This window comes from Hakea prostrata, chromosome 11, assembly GCF_041222555.1.
Source record: "Hakea prostrata isolate BN-2017 chromosome 11, UWA_Hpros_2, whole genome shotgun sequence".
Lineage (NCBI taxonomy): Eukaryota > Viridiplantae > Streptophyta > Magnoliopsida > Proteales > Proteaceae > Hakea > Hakea prostrata.
In genome coordinates this window covers 19,322,541-19,348,210 of record NC_142610.1, presented here as the reverse complement: position 1 = coordinate 19,348,210, position 25,670 = coordinate 19,322,541, and the positions used below count along the sequence as shown (strand labels likewise).

The 25,670-nt window shown below is 35.7% G+C and overlaps 3 protein-coding genes across 3 annotated transcripts; 2 read left to right on the top strand and 1 right to left on the bottom strand.

Moving 5' to 3' along the window:
- Positions 1–3,249: 3,249 nt before the first annotated feature.
- Positions 3,250–5,081, bottom strand: LOC149000639 (EF hand calcium-binding protein family). Its single transcript, XM_089140157.1, has one exon. It carries the CDS (start codon positions 4,804–4,806, stop codon positions 4,243–4,245), a length of 564 nt encoding a protein of 187 aa, XP_088996283.1. The 5' UTR covers positions 4,807–5,081; the 3' UTR covers positions 3,250–4,242.
- A 9,917-nt stretch (positions 5,082–14,998) lies between these two features.
- LOC149000638 (uncharacterized) lies at positions 14,999–15,430 on the top strand. Its single transcript, XM_089139199.1, has one exon. It carries the CDS (start codon positions 14,999–15,001, stop codon positions 15,428–15,430), a length of 432 nt encoding a protein of 143 aa, XP_088995325.1.
- Positions 15,431–22,931: 7,501 nt separating this feature from the next.
- LOC149000637 (nudix hydrolase 18, mitochondrial-like) lies at positions 22,932–24,704 on the top strand. The gene is made up of 5 exons (XM_089140964.1): positions 22,932–23,239; positions 23,473–23,602; positions 23,710–23,793; positions 23,883–24,011; positions 24,111–24,704. Exons 1-5 carry the CDS (start codon positions 23,169–23,171, stop codon positions 24,321–24,323), a joined length of 627 nt encoding a protein of 208 aa, XP_088997090.1. The 5' UTR covers positions 22,932–23,168; the 3' UTR covers positions 24,324–24,704.
- The last annotated feature ends 966 nt before the right edge of the window (positions 24,705–25,670 follow it).

Here is a 25,670-nt window from a genome sequence, read left to right as displayed (position 1 = left end):
ATAAAAGCTAAGGAGCTACCCTGACTACTCCATCCAGCTGGAAATATGTTGTTACTTGTCCCCAAAAACTTGTGTACTTCAAACTCTCACCCAAACAAGCATTTTCTATTTCAAGACTTCTGATTTGTTGCAGAAAAGGATTGGGCGCTACTCTTTCATTACCTAAGAAAAGAGAAAACAAAATTAAATTGCATAAAGATCTCCAAAATTAAATTGCATAAAGATCTCCATAATTGTGAAGAAGTTTCTTGGCAGTTATCTTGCTGATATTCTTCTCCAGGAGTTTTTGCTACAGGCGAGGGGGGAGACTTTTCTTGCCGGTAATGTTGCCAATGTTGCCAATGCTCTAAAGTTGCTGCTGGAGACGGGAGCTAACTTCTATTCATGGGAATCATGTTGCAGAGAACTCTGATGAACTTTCTTCTAAGGTGATGGGTGACTTGCTTTCATGTAATATGAGTTCACAAGAAGGGTTTAGAATGTACAACAGAAAAATTCAAGAAAATTACATGATTAACTGTATTTAGATTTTCATTTACAAAATTAGTCATTCAATGATTCACTTACTTGACAAAATTGGATAAAATTAAGTTCGAGTTTTCAAAACTAGCAAAAAAAAAGTGAATTTTCTTCCTTTTTAACAAGAAACCAAGAAATTCAACCTCTAGAAACAGAGGTGGAAGCACATTGGGGGACAGTTATTTAAATCGAAATGAAGGAAAGGAACATCAAATTTCTGGGTTTTTTTTTTTTCTTATACAAAATATTTTCAGGTCTTTTAGCATCACAAAGAACGCCTCTGTTACTGTTTTTCTCAAGATTCATTACTGTTTTTCTCAAGATTCAAGATGAAGATCTGCCCATCTGTAAAAAGCACCAGATTCAAATTTTGTATAATTTGATCTGTGTATCTTCCACTAGCTCCCATGCTCTATTAGATTATGGACAGCTAGTCCTACCATCCCACCTCCCCTTTTAGCTCACAACTTTAAAAGATGATAACGAGTGAAAATAATGTCAATTCTAGCTCCATTGGCATCTAGGTTTCCTCTTTCAACCAAGAAAACACCAATTTATTCTTGTCCTTTAGAGACATTTAATTAATATGTTTACATCAACATTAATTATGATTTCCTAACTATAAGGGTGGTTTTGATATATTCTTCACTTAAATAACTCAGAGATTAGCATTAATTTTAGGGAATAACTCAAGAGGTGGCAAATTTATCTTGCAAGTCATTTTTTGTTCTACGCGTCATTATTATCGTGAATCATAGTTATTAACTACTTGCACCATTTGGAATAACAACACTTTCCCCATTTGATCGAAAGGACTCCAAGGCCCTTTTTTTTTTTGAGGGGGGGGGGCAAAAATATACATCTCAACGAACAAGTTTAGATTCTACAGTTCAATTACTAAAATGTAAAATTAATGTTGAAGGGAAAAAAAAACTTAATTCAAAGTAAGCAAACAAAGTTGTTCAAAATCTAGTTCAAATTTGAGACAAAGAATGGAATTGATATTTTCTGCCCCTAAGTTGACCATGCCCTCATGTCAGACCACATTGCCTCAACTCTGTCCGTGTTAGAGTGGGAAGTGTGGTTTCCACACTCATGTAAATGTGGGGGAAGGGGGCACGGTTAGTTTGGGGGTAGAGGATTTGGACTCCAAAGAACTTTATACCTAGTTACATGTGTGGCATAGAAGATCCCTTGTGTTCAAGAGCAAACTATACAAAATGGTTATCAAACCTCATGGATGGGTAAATGATGGGTATCACTTTCACTTCTGCAGCCATCCCCCCCCCCCCCCCCCCTCTTTCCTTCTTTGGTACATTATATGTCTATGACTCTCATAATATCTTTTAAGTAAAGATGAACTATTTTTCTTTTTAATTGGCAAATTCTTATATATTGAGGATGCGGGTATTAGATAATATAGCATCCTAGGATTGCTTGGTTGATAAGACCAACACCTCTTAGCTCAGAAATCATATTTATTAGAGTGTGACCAACGCAACGAGTTTGAAATATACATGTGAAAGATCCAAGTAGAGAGCGATGCAAGATGTCTTACACGGAATGCAACATACATGGCTCTCCTAGCAAGAGAGTCAGGTACACTATTAGTCGCTCTCTAAGCAAAACTCACACTGCAACTAGCAAAAACACACCCCTAAACTATCTAATATTCTGAACTCCAAGAAGAATAGAAACAAGGGGAAGGGAGTCTGCATCATTAACCAACCAAACTAGCATCATTAACCACCAAGCTAACTCCATAGAGTTAGACTCGACCACCAAGTTTTGAGTTTCTTCCTCTAAAAACAGAAACTATCTATCCCTAAGAGCGACCACCTCTCCTTGAAGAATGAAGAGCACTCTAGTGGGTCAAATTTGGTCTACAAACACAATCCATTATGGGGTACCAATCAAACTGTTAAAATTGAATTGAACCAGTTCGTCATAGCCTGAACCAACCCAAACCAAATTTTAGTTTGTTGTGTTTGGGCTGAGGGAGCAAAGCCGGAATAGTTTGGATTGATTTGGGCCAGCCCGTTAGTTTTTCCTTTGGAGAGGTCTTAGTTTTCTATTGAGATATAGTTTTGGAGACATAGTTTTCTATTTAATAGTACCCATGTTTATGGAATATTCATAAGTTCAATTTTGTGTCTCACTTCTCTAATCTATTTCAAGTTTAACTTATATCCAATGCCACAAAATTGCATTTGCTTAAAATGCTCTATATTTTCTATGCAAAATCTATTGATGAGAGTGACTAACAATAATGCAAAAAGGACTATAACGGTTTGATAACGTGTTGGTAAATTAAAACTGTTGGCACAAATCGTTAGCCAACCCAAACCCAAACTGAACCAATCGAAACCAAATAACAACCGTTATTTTGCAAATGGGCTGTGTTTAGGCTTGGTGTTTTTCAGCCTAAAATCATTAAGCCTAGACCGAAATCGCCCCAAACCGCTCTGTTGACACCCGGAATCCATTCAATGCTCTTAGGATATACCCAATGCCCTTCTTTCCTTGGTTCAATGCCACATCCGTTTTGAGCTTGAAAGAGCCTGGCTGGTGGGTGATGCCTTAAGTGCAGGCCCTCCACAGAAAGTTGGGTGAGTTAGGTGGAGTTCTCTTTCCCTTCAAAGCTTTAATGAAAAGTAATCAAAAAACAAGATTCTTTTTTTTGGGGAAAAATCTACTTTGCTCATACGACAAGCGATCCATCTCTTGGTGCAGGTATCAGAGCGCAGAGGGAGAACACTAACAGAGCCAATACGGCTTAGGGATTCAGAATTGCCAAATTCCAAGGGAGAACAATAACAGAGTGTCATTAGTTTCCATCCCAGCTCTGCATTTCCAGAATTTGACGCAAGGGCAAAGAGAAATCAAATTGGTCACCGCCAATTCTGATCCAAATCGACTGAAATCAGCCAGAATCAAACGAAAAACAGAGCAGAATAATCATCCGATTCAGTTTCCATGTTTAAACCTCGAGTGTTTAGATGCGAAGCAGAAGGTCCATTGCTTCCCCTGTTCCAGCTCTCAACAGGTTCACACTAGTATTTCTTAGAAGACATTTCAAAGGGCATCAGGTAAAGCAGGGTTGAAATCCAAGCTGACCTTCATCTATGGATCGCCGAAGGAATAACCCTAAAACCAGACTACACTACTCTCTCCCTGGAGAAATTACTCGAAATGCTTTTACTTTTTGGAATTTTTTATTGGGGAAGATGCGACCAGGAAAAAAAAATCCACAACAAAGAAGAACAACAGCAATGCATGTCCATTTAAACAATAACTGATCGGGTCAGAAAGTTTAATTTTCCAGAGAATGATCCACCAAACATCACCAAATACTAAAATAATCGTCTAAATTTCTGGAGTTGGAAAGGATAATTGTTCATATATGAATCAGAAAGAGAAAATCCCAGTAAAACCTAAACCAATGATATTCGATTCATGTATACCCAGATCCTCAAATCAACCCAACAGGATAAAAAAACAGAAACAGAAGATTCTTGAATGGTGTTGAAAGCAAGAAAGGAAGAGCACCGGCTGCATTATATACAATTAACCACCAAGAAAATGTAATTTCCTTCGAACCCGGAGATAGTTAACCCTGACAAAGCAGATGAGATCAAGAAAAGTTGAAAGCAGAGGAAGAACATCATCCCAATCCCAGTGTTAGTCATCGCTCTTCACCATTATTTGGAAAAAAGAGATACCCTAACTAGAGCCCGTCATCATGATCTTGAATTCTTCAAAATTGATCAATCCATCGCCATCACAATCGACCCCACTGATCATTTTCTTGCATTCTGCAAGCGAGGTCTCTTCCCCCAGACTCCTCAACACTGTCTGCAATTCTTCAGGTGAAATTGACCCATTTCGATCGATGTCATATATGGAGAAAGCATCCTTCAAATCTTCAAGAACCTTCCCAGTATCTACCCCTTTCGTGTTCAACTCAATAAACTCATTCAGATCAATGAACCCATCTCCATCCGAGTCGACCTCCTTAATCATCTTCTCCAGTTCATCCTCTGTTGTAGGATGCCCGAGACTACCCATAATTGCACCAAGCTCAGACGAAGAAATCTTCCCATCTCCATTCACATCGAATTTCTGGAAAACGTTCTCAAGCTCCTCGATCTGGGTTTTCGCCTGCGTTAACGAAATCGGCCCAGATTCAAATGGGTTTCTTCGACTTCCATCGCTTGACCCTGAAGGCGAACCTGACTTGGAAGACGATGATTTCTTCCTCCGAGCAAGAAAAGATCTAATACCCATGGTTTTTCTTCTGGTTTCAAGTCTGAATAACCAAAGAATCTCGATAGATGCTGAAGATCAAAAAATGTAGCCACCATATGACAGAAATCTCTTTCTGTTGAAAGACTAAATAAAGGATCTCCGCGTGATTTGGAGTTTCCGTTAGAACTGGGGGTTCCCAAGTCCAAATTAGTTAGAAGTCACCAATCTTTAGCGATCTCAGACTCAAAATTCTCTTTAAACTCTCCAATAATTAGTCACAAAACAACATTTCTCAAAATCTGAAAAAGATTAAAAAGAGCTTTTAAAGCCACGAGAACAACGGCTACTTTTAATACTAAAGAAACTGTTGCGAAACTTCGCCAGAGACCTGTTCATTTCCAAGAACGTTTCCCGCGCTAATCAATACAGGTGGATTTATGACCGTTATGTTCTGTAGTAATGAACGATCAAGATTGATCAGTTGAGAAAACGCGTGACATCTGTATACAATCCGAACCGTTAATGTTGTCATTTGTGATCCACGCGACAGAAATTCCCTTTTTCGGCTACTTAATAATTAATTATTATTATTAAAATTCTTTTTGAGTTTTTATTTTAAATTAGGAAAGTTTCCAGCTTTTAGGCGTGAATGGAGGTGGAGATTGTTTGATAATGTTTAAGGGAGTATGGAATTAAAATACGACGAAGAATCAGAGAGTCATAAAAAACTGACGATGAGATGGATGGTAATGATGATGGTAGTGTAGGATAATATCCTGATATGAGATGCGTAGAAGAAAAGGCAATAACGATACTCGTGCCAAACGGTTACATTTCCGCGTTCTACCAAAACAGACGTGCCGCGTGATCGTATCTCCGTATCACGGAAGTTGATTAATGAATCCAACTAATTTTGGGGTGTGTGGTGGGCCACCCTCTTTTTGCATTTAACTTTTGAAATTAGCATGGACTGTCTGATCGGAATCATGATCAAGCTATGATTAAAAAACTGATTGTGGGTCCTACACGATTCGGATTTTGTCAATTCTCTCACCCGTGCTTCTCACATGGAGTCTGTTGGGTTTCATTCATACCTCTCGTGCGTGTGGAAAGGGCAACCTTTGCTAGTCTGACTTGAATGCTTTGCATTAAATGTGTATCTGCTGCCAACGGTTGAGATTAAAATCTCGCAATCTCAGTCCGTCTGTCTCGAATTGCTTGATTTGTCAAGAAACCCTCAATCTTGTGCATGTTAAAATGGTGTTGACATCTCAGAAAACACTATTTTTACATTTCTTCGTCATATATTCAAGAGGTAGGCCTACCTTTGAACACAAGTAAGGTATTCAAGAGAAAGGTCTGGCTTTGAACACAGGTAAGGTGAGACGTGAGGATAGTGTTGTCGAGGATAGAGCTTTTGAGTTGAGATTCTCTATCAATACGGTAGTCATTTGTACTCCCCTACACTTTCCATCACATAGTAGAAAGGGGACCTCTAACTTTAAACAAAACGAATTAGATGTGGGACCGCATGTGAATTTTGCTCCTAACGTGTGAGAATAGGGGAAAACACCTAGACTTAGAGCTTTTGGCCTGCAAAGCAAGATTCTCTTGCCATATATTCAAGAAGAATGTCCACTTTTGAAACATTGAACAAATGAAATGTGAGGATTGAGCTTCTGAGTTGGGATTCTCTATCTGTATTATTCTCACGCATCTCCATCATATATTAGTAGGGGGTAACAAGATGAATTAAAGGTGCGATAGTCTATAAAACCTCTACTAATGGGTGACGAAAAAATATAAGAACAGAATAGACTTCTACCTATTAGGATAAAAGATCTAGACTCAAAGCTTTTGTTCTATAAAGCATAATTCTCCTTCCATCATCTATCTCCATTGTTGATCATGCTTTTGGTTAATTTTCATGTTTAATTATGATTATTTTTGTCGATAATTTCATAAGTGTGTATAAAGGCAATGAGGAAATTTTTTGTTAGACATTGTAGTGAGATGAGGCCTAAGAAGCATTTAACTTTACAAACCAGATTGAATGGCCTATTTCCAGTCAGTGGTTATTAGAGCTTTACTCGGCACTCTTCATGTTTCTGAATAAAGTACTAATTATCAAAAAAAAAAAAAAAAAAAAAAAGAAGCAGGTAGACATGACACCGACCGTACCATATGAAGCAATGCTTTCCCACTAACTCATACTCCTAATTTTCTATTAATGCTGACCTTGTTTTCATAAAATAAATTCTTTATAAAAAAATTATTAATTAAAAAAAAAACTAATAAATAAAAAAATCACCATTATGTGCATGTGAGCACGTTCTTATAAAGTCAAATATAAAAAAGATAATCTTGAAGGTTGCCCAATTTATGATTTACATATCAAAGTGTGGATCAAGATGTTTTAGCTTTTGTTATTATTATTATTTTTTTTTTTAAAGAAGGTCACGTTTTTCTTCTAGTGAGCAGCTTTACTTTTTATATAAAGTAGTAATGAACATGAATGCTGCGCATTTAATGTGTAACACATGCTACCGACGTTTGAGATCACTACTTAATTTCTAGTTAAAAAGAACTTTTAAAAATTCTTGCCAATGCAGGGTTGATTCAATAGTAAAGACACATACTTCTTAGTGGATGCAAAAAATCTCTGGAGACTCGGACCCACCACACGGGGGCGCAGTCAAACCCCGGTTTATAAAACGGGGCCCTGCTTCTTAGTGGAAAAGTATTGGGTTCGACACTTGTGGACGGCATTATATTTCTAGTATTAAAAAAGCATCATTACAAAAAAAAAAAAAAAAAAAAAAAAAACTTTTAAAATGTTTTTTCAAGAAATTTTTAAAAAAAATAAGATCAAGAGTTACACGTGAGATTATAAAGATGAAGAATTTCATGGGAGTTTTTCATGATTTGAAGAGAAAGAAAAAAAAAAAAAACCCTATAGGGGTTAGAAAACGAAATTTGTTTGCTGAAGGATTTATTTGTGAATTGTGATACCCTGTTAATTTTTAGGGCTTGCTCGACGCTAGTTGGTTTTTCCATCCCTCTCATTTTCATAGCAATTAGGAGAAGCTTGTTTATAACATCCATAGCTTTACATCATGGTTAAATTAAAACTTCATTGTCTGCATTTTTTGAAATGATTTATGAAATTTAAGATTTGGTTAGCTTTTATTATTGTCCCCTGCTTTTAAGAACCTATTATTAACTGTTCATGTGGCAATGTTTCTATTTTTAAAAATGCCCAAACCAACCTTGAATGATGGTTAATATTGATTTACTTAAATTATTTTCTCACCTCTGGTAAATAATAGATAAAACATGTCTTACATTGTTACATAATCTGCAAAAGGTATTGTTCATACTCTATACTCATCCAAAGGATTTGTGTTTCTCAACCTTCAATGCAAAGATTTGCAGTTATTTCATCTTTGAAAAGCTCCAATCCACTCTGTTCGGGTTCATACCAGAGCAATATTCTTGGAAAAGACAAGCAATGAAGGAGGAGAAGAACCAGATTGTTGCTCTTGAACAATATGAGAACATTTGATTAATTTAAATTTTCCACAATGACAATGACGAAAGTTTTATAAATAAATTAGCATATATTTTTTAGTGCAATTGTAAAATCCTCATTAACAAGTATCACACATTCCTGATTATAATTAAATCGAAGATAGGATATTATCTCAACTGTCATCTACCGCAGCAGCTAGTATATCAAAACCGTAAACAAAACAAAACCAAACCAAAACCCAAAAACCACAATATCAGAATCAAGGTAGAAAGAGCAGAAAGTGAAGGAAGAAGAGAGAGCAATATATAGAAGAAAGAGCAGGAGAGCGAAAAGAGATTTCCTTGTCTGTCCACCACTCAAATATCTTTTTGGGCTTAACCATCCATCAAAGCTCGTCCAAGATTTTTTCACTCTGGTTTCCATAAAATTGGGCCAGACAGGTTGGCCCATCTTTGATCAGGGAAAATGGGCCTGGAGTTTTCTGTTTCTTCTCAGGCCCATTTGAAATCCATAAGAAGTGTAACATGTAACCCAAGCAAGAAAACTGAATAGAATCAATCAAATCCTAGCAAGGCTAAGCTCAAGTGGCAAGTGCCTTCCCAAAAGACAACCTCTATGGTGATTAAGCTCGTCCAAGTCCCTTGTGGTTCTTGGCTTCCATGTTTTGATATGTGTTTTGTACATGAATAAATATATATTTAGAATCGCGATTCCTCTACCCTCGATAATCTTATTTTGATGTTCTTTTTTTACACAACCAAAAAATGGGTCTATCTCTGAATACAAACACGGTAAACTCTTATAGTGGCGAGTGTTCAAGATATAACCGAGGACAGAAGAACTAGACTCTTCTATTGGGTACCCCATTGTTGGACTTACCAAAGCGTGCATGGTCGTTTGCAGATGAATAAAACCCCAAATATATATTTCTAACGGGATCATGACCAAGTATCTTGCCCTCTCCCACAAGTATGAACACAAATAAATACTTGGATTTGGGATCCTTCACCCTCGGAGTATCTCAAACTTTTGATGCTCTTTGTACCATATATTCAAGAAGAAAATTTACCTTTGAACACTAATAAAATAGACATCTATGATGACAGATTCAATATAAGATTAAAGATAGAGGAACTAGACTCTTCTCTTGGATACCCATTGTTGGACTTACCAAGGCGACATGCACCATGGTGGTTGCAGTTGATTGAGACCCATCATTTAAATTTCAAATGGGACCATACAACCAAGCATCTTGCCCTCTCCCCCCAAAAATTAGTTGCTCTACTTTCCAATAAATTTCCTTTTCTGATCAATTTGGTCCTCATAAGATTACATCAATGGAAAAATTAATCTGTCCATAGGTTAGAAAGTGAAGGGCACCCACAAGATAGGGAATAGACTTGTTCCATTCCTTGTCTCCACTCAAGCCTCTTTAATTTTATTTGTATGATTGTCTCTTTTCAAGTCAGTGGTAGATATTGGAAGCATATATGCATCAATATCTTATAGCTCTAGCAACTCTACTGAAGACAAAAGACAAGACAAAACATGCATGCTTTATGGAAATTTCTCAGTAGGTTTCCATGGTAGAGTGGGGGTTGGGGAGCTAAAGGTCCACTAATGTAAATTAAATATCCCTAATTAGTGCTCTTTTGTTGATTAATTTAGCAACTAAGGCATGACCTCAAAGTGAAGGGGGACCTGCCATGATCTTCAATAGGATTATATGTCTAAATTAGTTTAAGTTTCGTGGTAATTTCAATGAAATTTAGTCATATTATTCCCACTTAAACATGATATTGACATCACAAGAGTTTTAGGTAGTTAGGCAACTTTAATTTGTCTTCCATCTGTCAGATGATTTGATTTGGAACTAAGGTCGGTTTATGTTCACATAATGAATTAATCTTCAAGAAGGCAAGAGAAATCTCAGATTTGAGGAGATCAACAGTTCCTATCTTATAAGGAAATCAACCTAAAAGAACACGAAGATTGTTTGCGTATACATTTTCTTATTATCGGAGCATGATAAGTCGAAATTTTTAGATGAAATCATAAACAAATGTAACCCTAGAAGAACAAATGCATCTACAAAGTTTTTTCAAATCATGAATTCTAAGTACTATGATCATGGGATTCTTTTATCGCATGGAATCTCCTTCACATACATAGGACTTTAGAGACCCACTACACACATGAACCCCTTGCTTTATGCCAACCAAAATGACCTACATGGTGGGTCATTGGTCATTGGAAGATGATTGAAACCCAACATACTAATTTGCTAATGGAACCATTAAATATTTGGGTCCCACAAGCTGGTTAATGTGGTCCCTACAAAATCACATCAATGGTTATAGAAAGAAATTGTGGACCCCACCCCAAGTGCTAAGAGGTGGAGGTTACACAGTCTCTTCAATATAAGTAGAGAAGACGAGACAAGCTTGGTTTACACAAGCTTGCATACTATAAATAGCTTCTAGGAAGAAGTTAAGTGCCTTTATATCTGCCCACCATCCATGACATTGAGATAAATTAAGTAGAACTCGTAGAAATCGTAGAAATCCTGGAATACATATAAACTTTATATGTGGAAGAGTCAAATGCATTGATCAGCTCCTGTGGATTTTAATGGAAGAACACAAATGTTGAAAGCTCTTCCTAACGAATATTTGTTCTTGAACAGATACTACAAATGACTAATTCCAACTAATCTGACAGATACATGCACTGTTCTACAATACTCTCCCATAAGAGACATAGCAAACTTGTTCACTTGCTTGGAAAACTCACTCAGGAGTGAACTAAATCTCTCTCTTTCTCTAATATCTAATTTTTAACTTATAACTAAGAGGTGCTGTCTTTGACAAAACCAGGAAACCTTGCAAACCCAAATGGTAATTTTTTTCTTAACCAACCATTGCTGTTGCTTTTCCTATTTGGGTTTCACAAAATTATCTTTAAAGACCTTTGGAAAGTCAAGTTTTTTTTCTCTTTGTTTTTTTTTCTAAATTTCTTCTTTTCCTGCTTGAATTTAGTTTTCGGAATGGAACTCCAATGAAGAAAAATGATAATCATAGTGAATCTGAGAAGCAGTATAACAATGACTAGAGAATAGATTTAGGTATACTTTGCATCATGCGTATGTTGATGATGATTATTCTAGAACCACATACAAATGCATGACCACGATCTTGATCTAATTTTTTTGTAGTTTCCTACCTAACATGATTGTTTTTCTTTGCGAGCGACAAGATGAATAGTACTGGACCTTGACTAGAGGAACTCAAGACCACAAAATTTTATAATACTGCTCAACCCTAACCCTAATTCCATCTCACCATGTATATAATCGACCGATCTCCACCAGTGACGAATCAAATCGATTCATATACATAAACTCCTACCAAACTATACCAATGCGATAATACTAGTTAACCCCAAATAGCTGAAAATTTTGAACATTCTTCTTGTGAAGTTGGATGAGAATTTTGGGTCATATCCTAGGGGTGATTGGCATTAAAGAACAGTGGTAGCATATCTTTGAAGGGATACCCAAATCACCAAGTTTGGCCTTAGCTAGGGCAAAGCCAAGCCCATCAGATTTGAAAACATAGTATAGAATTGAGAAGAAAGACTTGGATGAAATTTTTATAATGAGTGGTGCAACATTCACTTGTTTGTTGGGTTTTTCCTTTGAGACACATCTGTGGTTAAATATTGGACCCTTGGTTGCTTTTAGACCCAATTTCAGGGTCAAAGGAGTACGGTACCTTTTGGTATCTCATTATAGGTTTTTTTTTCCAAGTCAATAAAAGGGTGTAAATCTTGGATCCGAGCTGATTATCTAATCGGGCCAGAATCGATCAAAATTGAACCGGACCAGTTAAAATCAATTATGAACCAGTTCTTGGGGTTATATATAGGTGGTCAATTAGGTTTTAAATTGATTATTCTCATTCTTTTTTAATTGTATGGCTTAAAAATTACTCATTTTTGGGTTGGGGGTACATTGGCATTAATAATGCTGCCTTTATTGAGATTCTTGGGATGATATGATTCCCATTGATGTATCATTAAGAAAAATGCTCTTTTATTTTTGTGGTTCAAAAAAAAAAAAAGATTCTATATATGAGCATATATTATTCTTTTGCGGTTCTAATTTTACGTACTATCAAGTCATTGTCTTAATTCTTATACGATATGTTTCGGTTTCGATTCAAACAGATTGTCACTTTATAATAAAGTTTTTAAAAAAAATCATAAGCGATTTAGACTTTGAATAATCAATAAACTTAGAAAAGGGTTTGATACATGATGAGCTAACCAAACAATTGAAATGGAATCGAGAATTATTCGACAAGATAACTAATTTGTGGTTACGGGAACACATCAAAGGGGACTAAGATTGCAACACTCCATATAATATCTTTAAGTGGACTTTGAACATGAAATCATTTAATGGACATTTTCCTTATCTTAAGTTTATTCTTTATTCGGTATTTGGAATTGAATTCCTTATTCAACGTGTAGTATAAGAGATAACACTTCTTTATGTCTACCTCTCTTCTCCTTTTTATGTATGACATGTAAATATTTGTTGTAGTAACAAGAAGCAAGATATTAGTACAAGGAGGTAATAACTATCGTTTCTATATTCGAAAATAGGACAATTGGATTTTCCTGTTCAGCCCTTAGTCGAATAATTTAATCTTATTCGAGTAGATCCTCCTACATGCCCGATTGTGATTACATGTGTTTTCTACATGACTAGACAATGATCTCTAGTTGTCCAATCCTTGTATGACGCAAAGCCAATGATATCATGGCATCTGTAGTAGAATCAATATGGATAAAATAATTGATTTTATGGAGGGTAGGTAGTAATTTCACCTACTTTTGTCATTTGTGTTAGGGCATGTGACATGTTTGTAGGTTGGGTACTGTATAAAACGAAAGGGACTCTTAACCATCTCTTGTATAAAATGAAAGGAACTCTTGAGTATTGTATTAATCAAGTGATTTTAAGAGACATATCGTTCTGTATCTAATATTGTATCGCTCTGACTAATGTATTTTAGAGTAATTCAATGGAGAGACGAGATGTAACGTATCAGTTTGGTCAAATATGGATACGTATCAACTATTATCGTATGGTATCGTGGAATACTTTAAACCTTGATCAAATGTCTCCATTGCGTATCATATATACAATAAGGCAGGTTAGAGAACATGATTTATTCAGTCCCCCTCGATTGCTTCACTATTCATGTTCTTTAAATTCCCAACCCATGCTACAAGCCTACAACACTCAAAGTTGTGCAAGCATTAGAAAGTCTTGGAGTCCACTTTGATCTTCTCTCTTGTTCTGTTCTTAAAATCTTTTCCGTATCAATCTTCGTTCTCATTTTTCTTTTGATGAATTTCATTTTTGTATTTGGTATCTGCAATGAAATTTGAAAAGAAAAAAAAAAATCTCATAATTCATTATAGACTAAAAGTCTATTGTGGATTAGTATCAATTTGAATGCAATCAAATTCTATTTTATTACATCGAATGATTAAAAAACATTTGGAAAAATTATACTTTACTCATTAGACATTTCTATCACGTTGTTCTTATGCCTGAGCATCATAAGAATTATCAAATAGAAAATTAGGAAATCATTTTAGTATTGCAAGTTTAACTTAAATTTCGCCTTGGATTTCACGTGGAATAGTTTTTAATTTATACTGATCGCACTTAGTTTGGAACTGAAAATAATTGGAGTAGCAAAAATTCTTTCACAGATGGTGATGTGATATTATGAGACTGTGACAGGAACCTCCTCCTCTACCCATCTCCTTAAGAAAAACTAATTTGATTCATAATTTCTGAAAATTTAATGTTTTCATCTCTTCTATTAGATTAATATAATATACGACCACCAAATGTTTAATCTAGCGTGGCAAAATCTTCTAAAATGGAGGGAGTGTCTTGAATTGGGGCTTATTTGGTCGATTGAAGATGGCTTTAATATTGACATATGAAAATCTAGATGGATTCCTGGTTTACCTAGATTTAAAATTTAGTCTCAAAAGCCTATTGGAGTTTAGGTATCTAATGTTTTAGAACTGATAAATAATGGAGAACCTACTTGGAATCATGGCCTCCTTAATCAGTTATTTTCTTCAAGAGAAGTGCATGCCATTTTGAATATCAAATTAAAGAGATTCCTTTCTAGGGATAAACTGATATAGGGTGAGTCAAAGAATGGTCAGTTTTTTGTTAAAAGCTCCTATCATCTTTTGTCCAATCAGCGAGATAACCAAATGAGTCTTAAAGCATTATCATCTAGATAGCATTATTGGATACAAATTCAGTCTCAGGGCTGGAGGACTATATGGAAAAACAAATGCCTACCAAAGGTTAAAGCGTTTGTTTGGAAAGCAGCAAATCAAGGTATCTCTACTGCAGATAATCTTCTACGGCGACAAATCAAGGTGGACCCCGGGTGTAAAAGACGTGGGTGTGATTGTGAAACAACTGATCACATGCTCTTTGATTGCCCATATACGAGAGCTATTTGGTTTGGATGTAATTTGGATGCAGTTGTTAGAGGGAATCATTTAGCAAATTTATTAGCTCTCCTAAACGGGTGGTGATTACTTACTCTACCTAATAACTCGGTAAAGGAGGATTTGTTGGGGTTGGCTTTCATGGTTTGTTGGTCTATCTGGCTTGCTCGCAATGAATTGATTTTCAAGGGTAATAATTGGGACCCAGGTATTGTTGTGGATAAAGCTTTGAAGGCTCATGTAGAGTTTACTAATGCTCAAACCAAAAAGTCTCCAGTGCCTTCTACAACTAGATTGAGATGTCAGTATTGGACTTTCCCTCCTATGGGTCAGCTGAAATTGAACTGTGATTTTTCTTGGCTTTCCAACGAATCTCGTGTGGGATGTGGTTGCATTGTTCGTGATTCTGGTGGTGCCCCTATTTTGGCTCTATCAGTTCCATGTCAGTCTCAATCAGTTTTGGTGGGCGAGGCTATTGCTGTCTTAGAAGGTTTGTTAGCTATGATGGCAAGTGGTTTTAGAGAAGTGCTTGTTGAGACAGATAATATGTCTCTTGCCCGCATGATTAATTGAAAAATCCCCCATTTCTTGAAGTGGGCCCACTCATTGAAGACATTCAATATATTTGCTCTCTTCATGTGGATTTGGTGGTTAAGTTTATTTCTAGGGAGGCTAATTCAATTGTTCATTCCCTAACAAGGATAGCTGTGTCTTCGTGTCTTTGGCAAACAAGACGTTTTTGCATATTTCCTCCCCTGGCTCCTTATCACTTTTGATGTTGCAGTTGAGATAAAGAATCAAAATGAAGATTCATTCAGTGTTGATATTTACAGAAGCCAAGATTGTGGCTGTCTTCTAAGGAGAAACCATCTTCAGTGAAGTTTAGAGCTCTCTCAGTGTTGATGTTTTGATAGATGCCATGTCCTTTTACGAAGACATTCAAGACACTCTGAAAACTAACTATATAGAACCCATCTTCGAATTTAAGATTACATTGGATTCCAAAGGTGTGGAGGATTTTTCTGGGTCGACATAATTTTCTAAGAGGACAAGAAATATGAAGACTATTTGAAGAAAAGACAAACCGACATAAATGACATCATTTAATACCCAAGGACCAATTAAGGCTTCTGCAATAGTCGGCAAAGAAGAAATCAAAATGAGAATTGGAAGAAAAACTAGCAAAGGTGCAAAGCTCACTGATCTCTCTACCTTTAATGACACTTTGCGAGTTCCACACGCCAAAGAGGCGTTTTTCCAAGCACAAATCATATATTTTGTCTAAACCCTTATCATATCGTTATCCATAGAAGCTCTAAAAGAGAGTGTGGGTTCCATGAGTAGTACTAAATCCATGCTAAAACCAAATGTTTCTGGCCAGTTTGTGCCTATTCGAGAAGTCTCCATGGAAGACAAAGGTTGGCTGGCTCATGGCTGGAATGCTGGACCCCATTTTAGAACTGGTATATTCTAATGAAAAGTGGGTCGGTTTTGATTCGGGTTGAATCAGTTGTTTTAATGTGATAAATTGGTGAATCCGAAACTTTTACGAAGTTCATTTTGATTTGGTTTGGTTTTGGGTAATGTTTCGGATTGAATTGGGCTAAAGATTTTAGATGAATGTAAACACTGGCCGGGTTTAATGTCATTTTCATTTTTGGAGTCAAGATCTCACTTTCATTGATAGCTTGATTGAGATTTCTGCAGTTGTTTCTGTTCAATCATGGAGTTCTATATGATTGGATTAATGGACCACCTTAGCTCTTAAGGTCTTTCTTTCGAGTCCAATCTAAAACCTATTTCACACTTGGCCAGTTTTGGTTCTCCCTCATGAATCAAGGCCAAGGAAACTTGCAAGTCAACTCTTGATATTTATTGTTATTTCACACTTGGCCATTTGACAACACCATATACTGCTTGGCCACCATGCATAATGTCACTTTATTTTAATGCTTTAATGAATGTCGGCCCCCCTGAACATGTTTTGGCAAATTTAAATCCCCAACACTACGGGACTTTTGTTGTAAATTAGCTATGTTTGACTACCACAGGCAATACTAAGTGAAACCAATATAGATTTATATCTTAATATGAATGTTTTATTTTTTATTAAAAATAAAAAAAAAAAAAACCTACCTACTCTTGATATTTATGTGACAAACGCCCAAGAAAGCATGCACGGCTAGCTAATGGACTAGCTAAATAAGTTAATTAGTAACCCAGTTTAAGGGTTAATTAGTTCCTCGATTGACCATATTGAGAAAATAGATTGTAATTAGTGACTGCATAAACATGGATTTAACCAAACTTAATTCCAATCAAAACCTTGGTTGGAAAGAGGGCTTTTACCCTTTCTCTGTGGTGGAAGTTCTACATATGAATCCTCCTCTCTGGCACCAGCAAGCCACGCCCCAAAATCTCCGGCCTGCCCCGTGCATTGACCTCCCCGGTCTTCTCTATTGTTTTGAGAATGTTGAATCGGTAGGACCAAAGCTTAATTCCCAATAAAAACCCCGGTTCCCGTGGTTATGGTATTTTTTTTTTTTGGTAGAATAGAAACCTAGTTAGTTAGATGAACTGATTCTTTTGGGACTATTTAAGAAGTTGGTTGGTACCGGTATTTTTAGAAAAATAGAGCAAAAGTGTATACATGTATATAAGACGAGATATATGATATACGTGGTTTACTTGAAGGTTACATCCATAGCATGTAGAGAGATGGTGATTCACTCTAAAAATAAGAACAGATACAATCCTAGCCATTTTTCTACCTTCCCCCTCTTCAATTAATTAAGAAGTTTTAAATAGTTACGGTGAAAAAAAAATCCTCCTTCAAATGAAAATGACCAAAATGCCCCTATACCCAAAAACACCAAAACAATAACATAGGATCTCTAGTTTGCAATTCACATAACCAATGATTTCGAAGGACTCGAAATTTTAATCAATACCCATGCCTATTTATTGGTGGTCAACATAGAAAAATAACCATCTGGACATGTTTAAGCTCCGAAATGAATCACAAAACATTTTATATGTTGAAAATTAGTCTTCTTCATCATAGGGTTGATTGGTTTTGACATCCATCATGTAATTTCCATCTATACCCGTGCTGTGTGAGATTACTGCTCAATGTCCATTAAATGAAAAGTCCAAGAGTAATTGGTTAAATGCTTCTACATGCATATATACCTATCCATATTATTTGGTTCTACATTTAATCTTTTGGTCTTTGAAATAAGTTGGCATTAATATATTATTATATCATTTTCTTTTCACCCAAAAAAAAATAATATCAGTATATCATTTTCAAATGTTATCATCTCCTATCGAAAATGACAAGATTATTTATACACGGCTTACAAATAAAACAAGTGTGAACAACGTATATAAGATTATAATTTTTTTAACTCACCTACCTACTTGATGATACAAGTTGCATTTATATAAATACATATCTAAACCATTAATGTATGATCAATAATGGTTAGGTGTTTGATTAATTTGTACCTTGCATGCATGTTCAAAAATGGCACACTTTGGAGGCGTGTTCACATTTGCAACATAGAGAAGAAGTTGCAGTGCAGTTGCTCACTCAAGCCTATTCTTCTCTATTATACTATTAATCACTACTGTAATATAAGTTTCAATTTAGAAAGACTTGACAAAAGTAATTAATCACCTTCCAATCATAAATATATAGTAACCCAAAATGGACTACAGAAGAAATGTTTTACTCATTAATGGCGGCTGGTCGGTCTATCAAGTTTCATTTTTTTCCACTTCACGTGAGTTTACTCAGACCATTTCAAAGGAATATAATGGAGAGTGACATGCTTTTCATTTGGATATATAATCCTTTTTCTTTTCTCTGTAAATTTCCTTGTAGAAGAGCCAAAACCCAAAAGAGATGAAGAGATGATGAGGTGAGCAAGCTTCGACTTGGAACTCTTATCCTTCAAACCCAAAACAAACAAACAAACAAACGCAAACCAAAACAATGTCTTCAAACCCATCACAGCCCATATAATATAAATATTGTATGGTGTGTACGTAATGAGGTATCTTGGACGGTGATTGGTCCACGTGGCATGGTCTCGGAATCTATGTTATTTTTATTTGCCATCAATCTGGACCACTTGATTCAAATGAGAATTGTTTTTCCAAATGTAAATTACGCGTTTGGAGACCATTCAAAAATAACATTTTGATTGTAAGATTCATTTTGATCGATATGGTTGAATATAAGTTACGAAAGATATATGAGACTATAAGCGTATATGTTAAGATGATGATGTAAAAGCGTGCATGCATGTGTAGAATTATAAGACAAATGCACGCATGAGATTATGAGACTAACAATCTTTCAAAGTCGAAGATTATGTCTCTTTGCATTTTACTTTTCCTTTGGCGTGGTGAATCTAAAGAAGCCATTGTTGTTTTTTCTTTGTGCTTCTTTAGATCGACAATATCTTTTTCTATCTTCGTAATCAAGTGATTATCAATTAAAAAAATAAATAAAAGGATTAGAGTCGTGAAGGATCAGATTCTAGTAAGGGAAGGTGTTATATATGTTCTATTTTTCTTTGTTCATTCATTAAAGAAAGACTTGGTTAACGGATTGACTTGGAATCTTCTACATGCAATAATAGAAAGAGACCCATCGATAGCATTATTATGTTTCTTTTAAATTATATTAAGTAACTTTAATGTGGCCCAAAATAGAGACATTGGCATTATTTATAAGAGATTATAATATAAGGGCCTGTTTGGTTACATAAATCTAGAGATTTCAAATCTTTGGATTCATGAATCAGAGAATTATACCCGTTTGGTTGTAAAAATCTCTAGATTCATGAATTCTATAGATTCACCTTTACACTAACGTGAATCTAGATTTATGGGTAGGGTGAAATCCAGTTTCAAAAAAGCTATCTTTGCCTTCCAAAATCACGTCGATCAAATATTTTTTAGGATGAATCCCGTTTTATTCCACCCAACACTTAATTTTATTTATGACTCCATGATTTGAGTCTATAGATTTGAAATCTCGATTTGATCTTTGCTCTGTCCCCTAGAGAGCATTGGTGGGAATCTTTGAGATTGAAATTGAGAAGAACGAACTCATTATTTTCATATGATAATTTTTAAATTTCGAGGCTTCATGTAATTTATCCATCTTAATCTCAAGAATTTGGTTTAATTGCACCTAAGTGTTTAGAAAATAGAAATAAATGGTGGGGGATATATCTTGAGTGGATTGTTGCAGGTATTAGTCTTTGTCGACTTGTGATGAAACAAGTTTATGAATGCCTACTTCTTTCAAATCCAAAACTTAACCTATTTTTGAAAAATCACTTTCAACTCAGTGACAAATCATGTATAGCTTATAGATAAGTGAAACATCATAAATAATCGTTATTAGATGCATAGTGCGAAAAAATCATCTGCTTGTGCACATCTCTTTGCTTTGCAAAGCAGTGAGCACCAAAGCACGACACATGTCTTATTTTAAATGTGTGGTTGAGATTAGAAGCCTGATTTTCAAGTCAAAGAGACCCATTTTGATGACTCGCTTTGGCCAAAACCCACCCATTTCTAAAATCCGGTTCTAAAACTTAGAGACTCATAATTAGTCCAATCTTTTTCCCTCACTTCATTTCCTTCTTCATCTCTCATTCTCTTGCTCCATCTTCCAGTTGTTCTATCTACTTCATAGGATATAAGACCAAAATGTGAAGCAGATGGAACAACCAGAAGATGTAACACCAAAAAGTGAAGTAGCGCTGAAACTGTTGCCTTCATTTTCTCTTCCAATCTCTCAAGAGACAACCGGAACACCTTTCGAGGGAATCCTATGCGAGAAAGGGATAAAGATGATGTTAGCTTTGGAATTACTGGAAATTTAGTATATATTTATAAGCCCAAGATAGGAAGGATTTTGGTTGAAATATCAAAGAAAAAAATGCAATAATTGAAAGACCACAATGAAATGTCATTCATGGTTCATTGACAAGCCGATGTCTATGTTCACAACATCACAGCTTTGCGTGGTTATAATCCTGTTTTTGACATTTCCCCCTTTCTTTTTGGGTAAAGGATTATTAGCATCCATGCTATGTAGCCAGACAAAATTTTGTTAGGTAGGTTGAGCAACGACAAAAAGAACTACCGTGAGAGCACAGTCGTTGTCAGATTAGAATCAATCTGCATAGACTGGAATATGCATGGGCCATTGATTTCCAATAAACCTCTTTCTTCTACTTGTATCAGCTCCTTGTACCATTTCTTAGTTTAAGGAAAGGAGGAGCGAGGAGAAGAAACTGAGAGGAAAAAAGATGGCACTAATTGTGGGTTCCAAAGTTTTAAAATCGGATTTTAGAAATGGGCGAGTTTTGGCCTAAATGGGTTATCAAATGGGTCTTGTTCACTTAAAAACCAAACTTCTAATCCCAATGATCTATTTAGAATAAGACATGTGTCGCACTTTGGTGTTGCACTGCTCTACAAAGCAAAGATGTGCAAAGCAGATGATTTTTTCTTTATGATTTGACGTTATGATTGAAATAAATGAATGACATTATTTTTATGATAAAAAAAAATGAATAGCATCGTTATCTTTCTTATCTTTTATCATTGAGCATTATTCATTAAAACGACTCAAGTTGTGGGTAAGAAGATTCTCTCTTCATGATGGGTTATGTAGAGTTGCAACCTTCACTCTCAATCCTCATAAACAAGGTTAAGATTAGAAATTAGAATTAATTAGTTAAGGGACTGATCTTTCACTGATTCTAGTTTGAATTGTCTATGATTTTATAATGAACAAGCTAGAATAAACTTAAATTGGTAGTTAACCCTAAACTCGATAGTTATGGTTTCCTATGATTTCCTGGTACTAGTGTACCACTATATTCCTTACCAACTCTTCTTATATTCTTAGAACTATTATAACACACTATAGCTCTTATCAGATGTAATCATAGGGTCTCACACACAATAATGATCGGATCAGCTCCTTGAACTAAAAGTGTTAATCGTAGTGGATGGGTTTCACTACTACAATTTGCGTAAGAAGTAGCCACAAAATAGTTATGTAGTCCAAGATAATTATTCCTCTATTTAGTTGAGTTTAAACAAGATTTTCTAATATTGCTTTCCTTCACTTAACTAAATCTAAATAAAATTTTAATTAAAGAATTAAAATTGAAAAAAAATATTATAAATAGAGAGATGAAATACCAAATAGATGACTAAAAAAAATAATCTCTTTTGCTTTGTGAATTCTCTGAAAAAGAGAAGTTATTACTAAACATCCATCAGTATAGTTCGTCAATTTAAAAGCATAAAAGATTATATTGAATTTTTATTTTTTATTCAAAGAATTTATATTGGGTTTGATACCTACCTTTTCCCTTATAAATAAGAATATCATCATGTCTAATATCAAAATATATCACTGACATAGATAATATATCACTGACATAGATAATTTTGTCAAATTTTTCTGCTGTAGCTCCATTCGAGATAACCCATCAAGAGATAGAGAGTTACGTGCAATAAAAAATAAGAATTAAAAATCGCCCTTACAATCCGAAGTCGGCCAGATTTCATAAATAGTTTTACCAAAAAGGCTTTCTCAAAAAAAAAATGATCTGGCATCATCAAAGCTGAGGTTAAAAGAAATATTTTTTAAAGAACATATACACAGAGGAGTGACTGCGACAGAAATAGAAATAAATAATTTTGATAAGAAATGACGGAGAAATGTGTGGGATCCCCCTAGGAAAAGCAATGCAACGCGTAATGGTATATGGTTTGATCGCATCCACGGCGCTTTGAAGTCCACTACTCGGATACTCGGTCCATAATCTCACCAAATCGTTTTCTATTTATTATTATTTATGTTCTTAAATTATTTTCTTTAATAAAGCAGGTTTAATGGACGGACGCAATCAGATGGAATCTCTCCTGGAGATGAGCATCTGGTTCTACCACGTGGATGGATCATCTCATCTGTTGCTTCTCGACGTTCGCCTACTAATCCTCAGCTGCTATTAATAGCGCGTCACCGCCATTCTCTCCCTTATCCATGTCAAGCACATCTCCACACTCCTCTCTCCACAAAATTTAGAGAAAAGAGGGCTTTTTTAAGCTTCTGATCTTCCAACAATAGAAGAGCCCATCTGGGTTTTGTTTTCTGTTCTCGTTTCCGCAAGAAATTGTTAATCTTTGCTTGGAAAAAAACCTTCATAGCAAAAGGGTTTCTGGGTTTCTTGCTTTCTTCTCCAGTTCGCAAATCTTAACGAAAATGGTTTCTTTGGTTTCTCGTACGGGAAGAACTATGCAGCGTTACAGAGAAGGTCGTCGCATAGTTGTTGGGTACGGACTGTTTCTTCAATTGTTAGGATCTGATTTTTTTAAAATTCTTTGAGAATTTGTTTGAACTTTAAAGAGGAGAAATTGCGAAATGGGTTTGGCTGGAATTGGTCAAATGGCTTCACACGTAGTGGATTTACTCAATTTCTCCCTTTAAACGTGTTTGACGTTCTAGAAATTTTAAGCATTTTCAACTATGGAACTTACTTCTTGGTGGGCATTTTCGATTTCTGCAGATGTATACCTTACAGATACAAAGATGGAAAACATCATATTTGTGATGACACTAATACTATCAACGATGAAGATGAATTGGAGATCCTTGTGATCACTTCACAAAAGGGTTACGGCTATTTGTTCCCTAAGGTACTAAATCTTCATTTTCCCTCTAATTATGAGAGAAACTAAAACTTAACACTCAACTTCTGGAAATGGTTTTACTCATGATATCATCTCTATTTTCTATTCATCAGGGAGGTTGGGAATCAGACGAGTCAATTGAAGAAGCAGCTTCAAGGGAGACAGAGGAAGAAGCTGGTGTAAGAGGCACAGTTCAGGTCAGTTTCAACTTCTTTTGAAACATTAATTGTTTATAGTTTTCTTTATTTGTATCTGGAATTGAATTTGTAAATCAAATGGTTTGCAGGGTAAACTGGGTGAATGGGGTTTCAGGAGCAAAAGATATAACACAATCTATGATGGTATCATGTACCCTTTGCTTGTTAAAGAACAACTTGATCATTGGCCTGAGAAGAATCGTCGAAAAAGGGAATGGGTGAGTACAATTAAATTAAATGAGCCTTAGATTTGCATCAAAGAAAAAATGAATTAGAACCTAATCCTGGGTTTCTTGATTTTTTTTTTTTTATTATAGATGTCTGTGGCTAAGGCTAGAGATGAGTGTCAACATTGGTGGATGAAGGAGGCACTAGATGTACTGGTTGGACGCTTGACCCAACAAAAAAAGGAAGATCTTGTAAGAACACCAAGTTCTTTAAGTGAGGAAGAGCTAGCTAGTGAGGAAGAGACAGCTCCTTGTGCTCTATTCCAAGAGAAGGATCTGGAGATAATGAAGGGACTCCTTTAGATTGTAGCTCTCTCTGCCTCTTGGAAGAAGAAGCCAGCTCATTTTCTGTGAAGATAGGAAGGCTCCATTGGAGTCAGAGCTGAGGTTGGTGCTGTTAAACAATTGATCGAGAAAGACAAAGAAAAGAGACTTGGAAATGAAGATGTAAGTCAAGGGTTTATGTCTTCATGAGCTCTTTGATCCATGTATAGAGAGAGGTTTTTGGCACCTTCTTGTAGTTTCCAATTGCTGTGCAGGTTAGAAATTTTTATCCCTGTATCTTTCTTGTAGTCTCTCTGATTCCTGGAAACCCACAAAGGGGGTTTGAACTAAACTGCAAGGTGTACATAAAGATCAATCGTGGTCGACTTTTTGTATCTAATAAAATGTTGGATTTTTCAATTCATGAGTTCTGTAACTTTGCAAATGTTTCTCAGCTTAGAGATTCAAGCAGGGTGAAATGATGATCAGAAATGAATGGCCAAGAATTGTTATCAACCAGAGCTTCTGGTTTTCCTATCTCAATTTGTCTTCTTAAAAGTCAAAATCGGAAATTGTATTTTCATCATCTTCATTTATATATATATATATATATATATATATAAAAAAATTTAAAGACTTACTGAACATATCATGTGCGGACTTTAAAAACCCATTTGTGTTTGCTGCTGAATGATGAGCACTGGGACCAGCATTTAACTGGGCTGGCCCATAACCCGGGGTTGTTGAGAGCCCAAGCCCATTAAAGCCCTGAGATATTGTCAAAAGTGGGCTCAACCCTATGGTTGTGGAGAAGAGTCCAAAGAGGTAGGACCACGGCTCCTATTAGCTAGATGTTGACATATCATTTTTATTCTAAAGCAATAATGCAAATGGGTCAATGTAGGATATTTATAAATTCTCTTTTTTTGGTGTCCCAAATTACTAGTTAATAAGGAAAATATGGGTAGTATTTACTTGGACCCTTGAGATTGACTTAGGGCCTGTTTGGTTACATGAATCCAGAGATTTCAAATCTTTGGATTCATGAATCCAAAGATTTATACCCGTTTGGTTGTAAAAATCTCAGATTCGAATCTGGATTCCCTTTTACCTAAAAATGTGATCGGTTTAGGGGGTGAAATCCGGTTTCAAAAAGCTTACTTTGCCATTCCATCCTTGTCATGTTTTTGGTGATCCTAGATTTCTTCCCCCCTCTTTTTTTTATCTCCTGTTTGATCTTTTTGAATCTCTGTTTGTCTCGGCTCTGCCCGCCCTTGTGTTTTTATCCAGAAAAAAAGTGATATTTTACATTTGGTTCCCACTAATGTGTACGAAAAAGATTAAGATACGCTATTAATGATCAAATGGTTTCTATGACAAAAATAT

Coding starts and splice junctions, on each gene's coding strand:
- LOC149000639 (XM_089140157.1), bottom strand. CDS start 4,806: ATGGGTATTAGATCTTTTCTTGCTCGGAGGAAGAAATCATCGTCTTCC.
- LOC149000638 (XM_089139199.1), top strand. CDS start 14,999: ATGGTTTGTTGGTCTATCTGGCTTGCTCGCAATGAATTGATTTTCAAG.
- LOC149000637 (XM_089140964.1), top strand. CDS start 23,169: ATGGTTTCTTTGGTTTCTCGTACGGGAAGAACTATGCAGCGTTACAGA. Junction 23,603..23,709: donor ACGGCTATTTGTTCCCTAAG/GTACTAAATCTT, acceptor TCTATTCATCAG/GGAGGTTGGGAATCAGACGA. Junction 24,012..24,110: donor ATCGTCGAAAAAGGGAATGG/GTGAGTACAATT, acceptor TTTTTATTATAG/ATGTCTGTGGCTAAGGCTAG.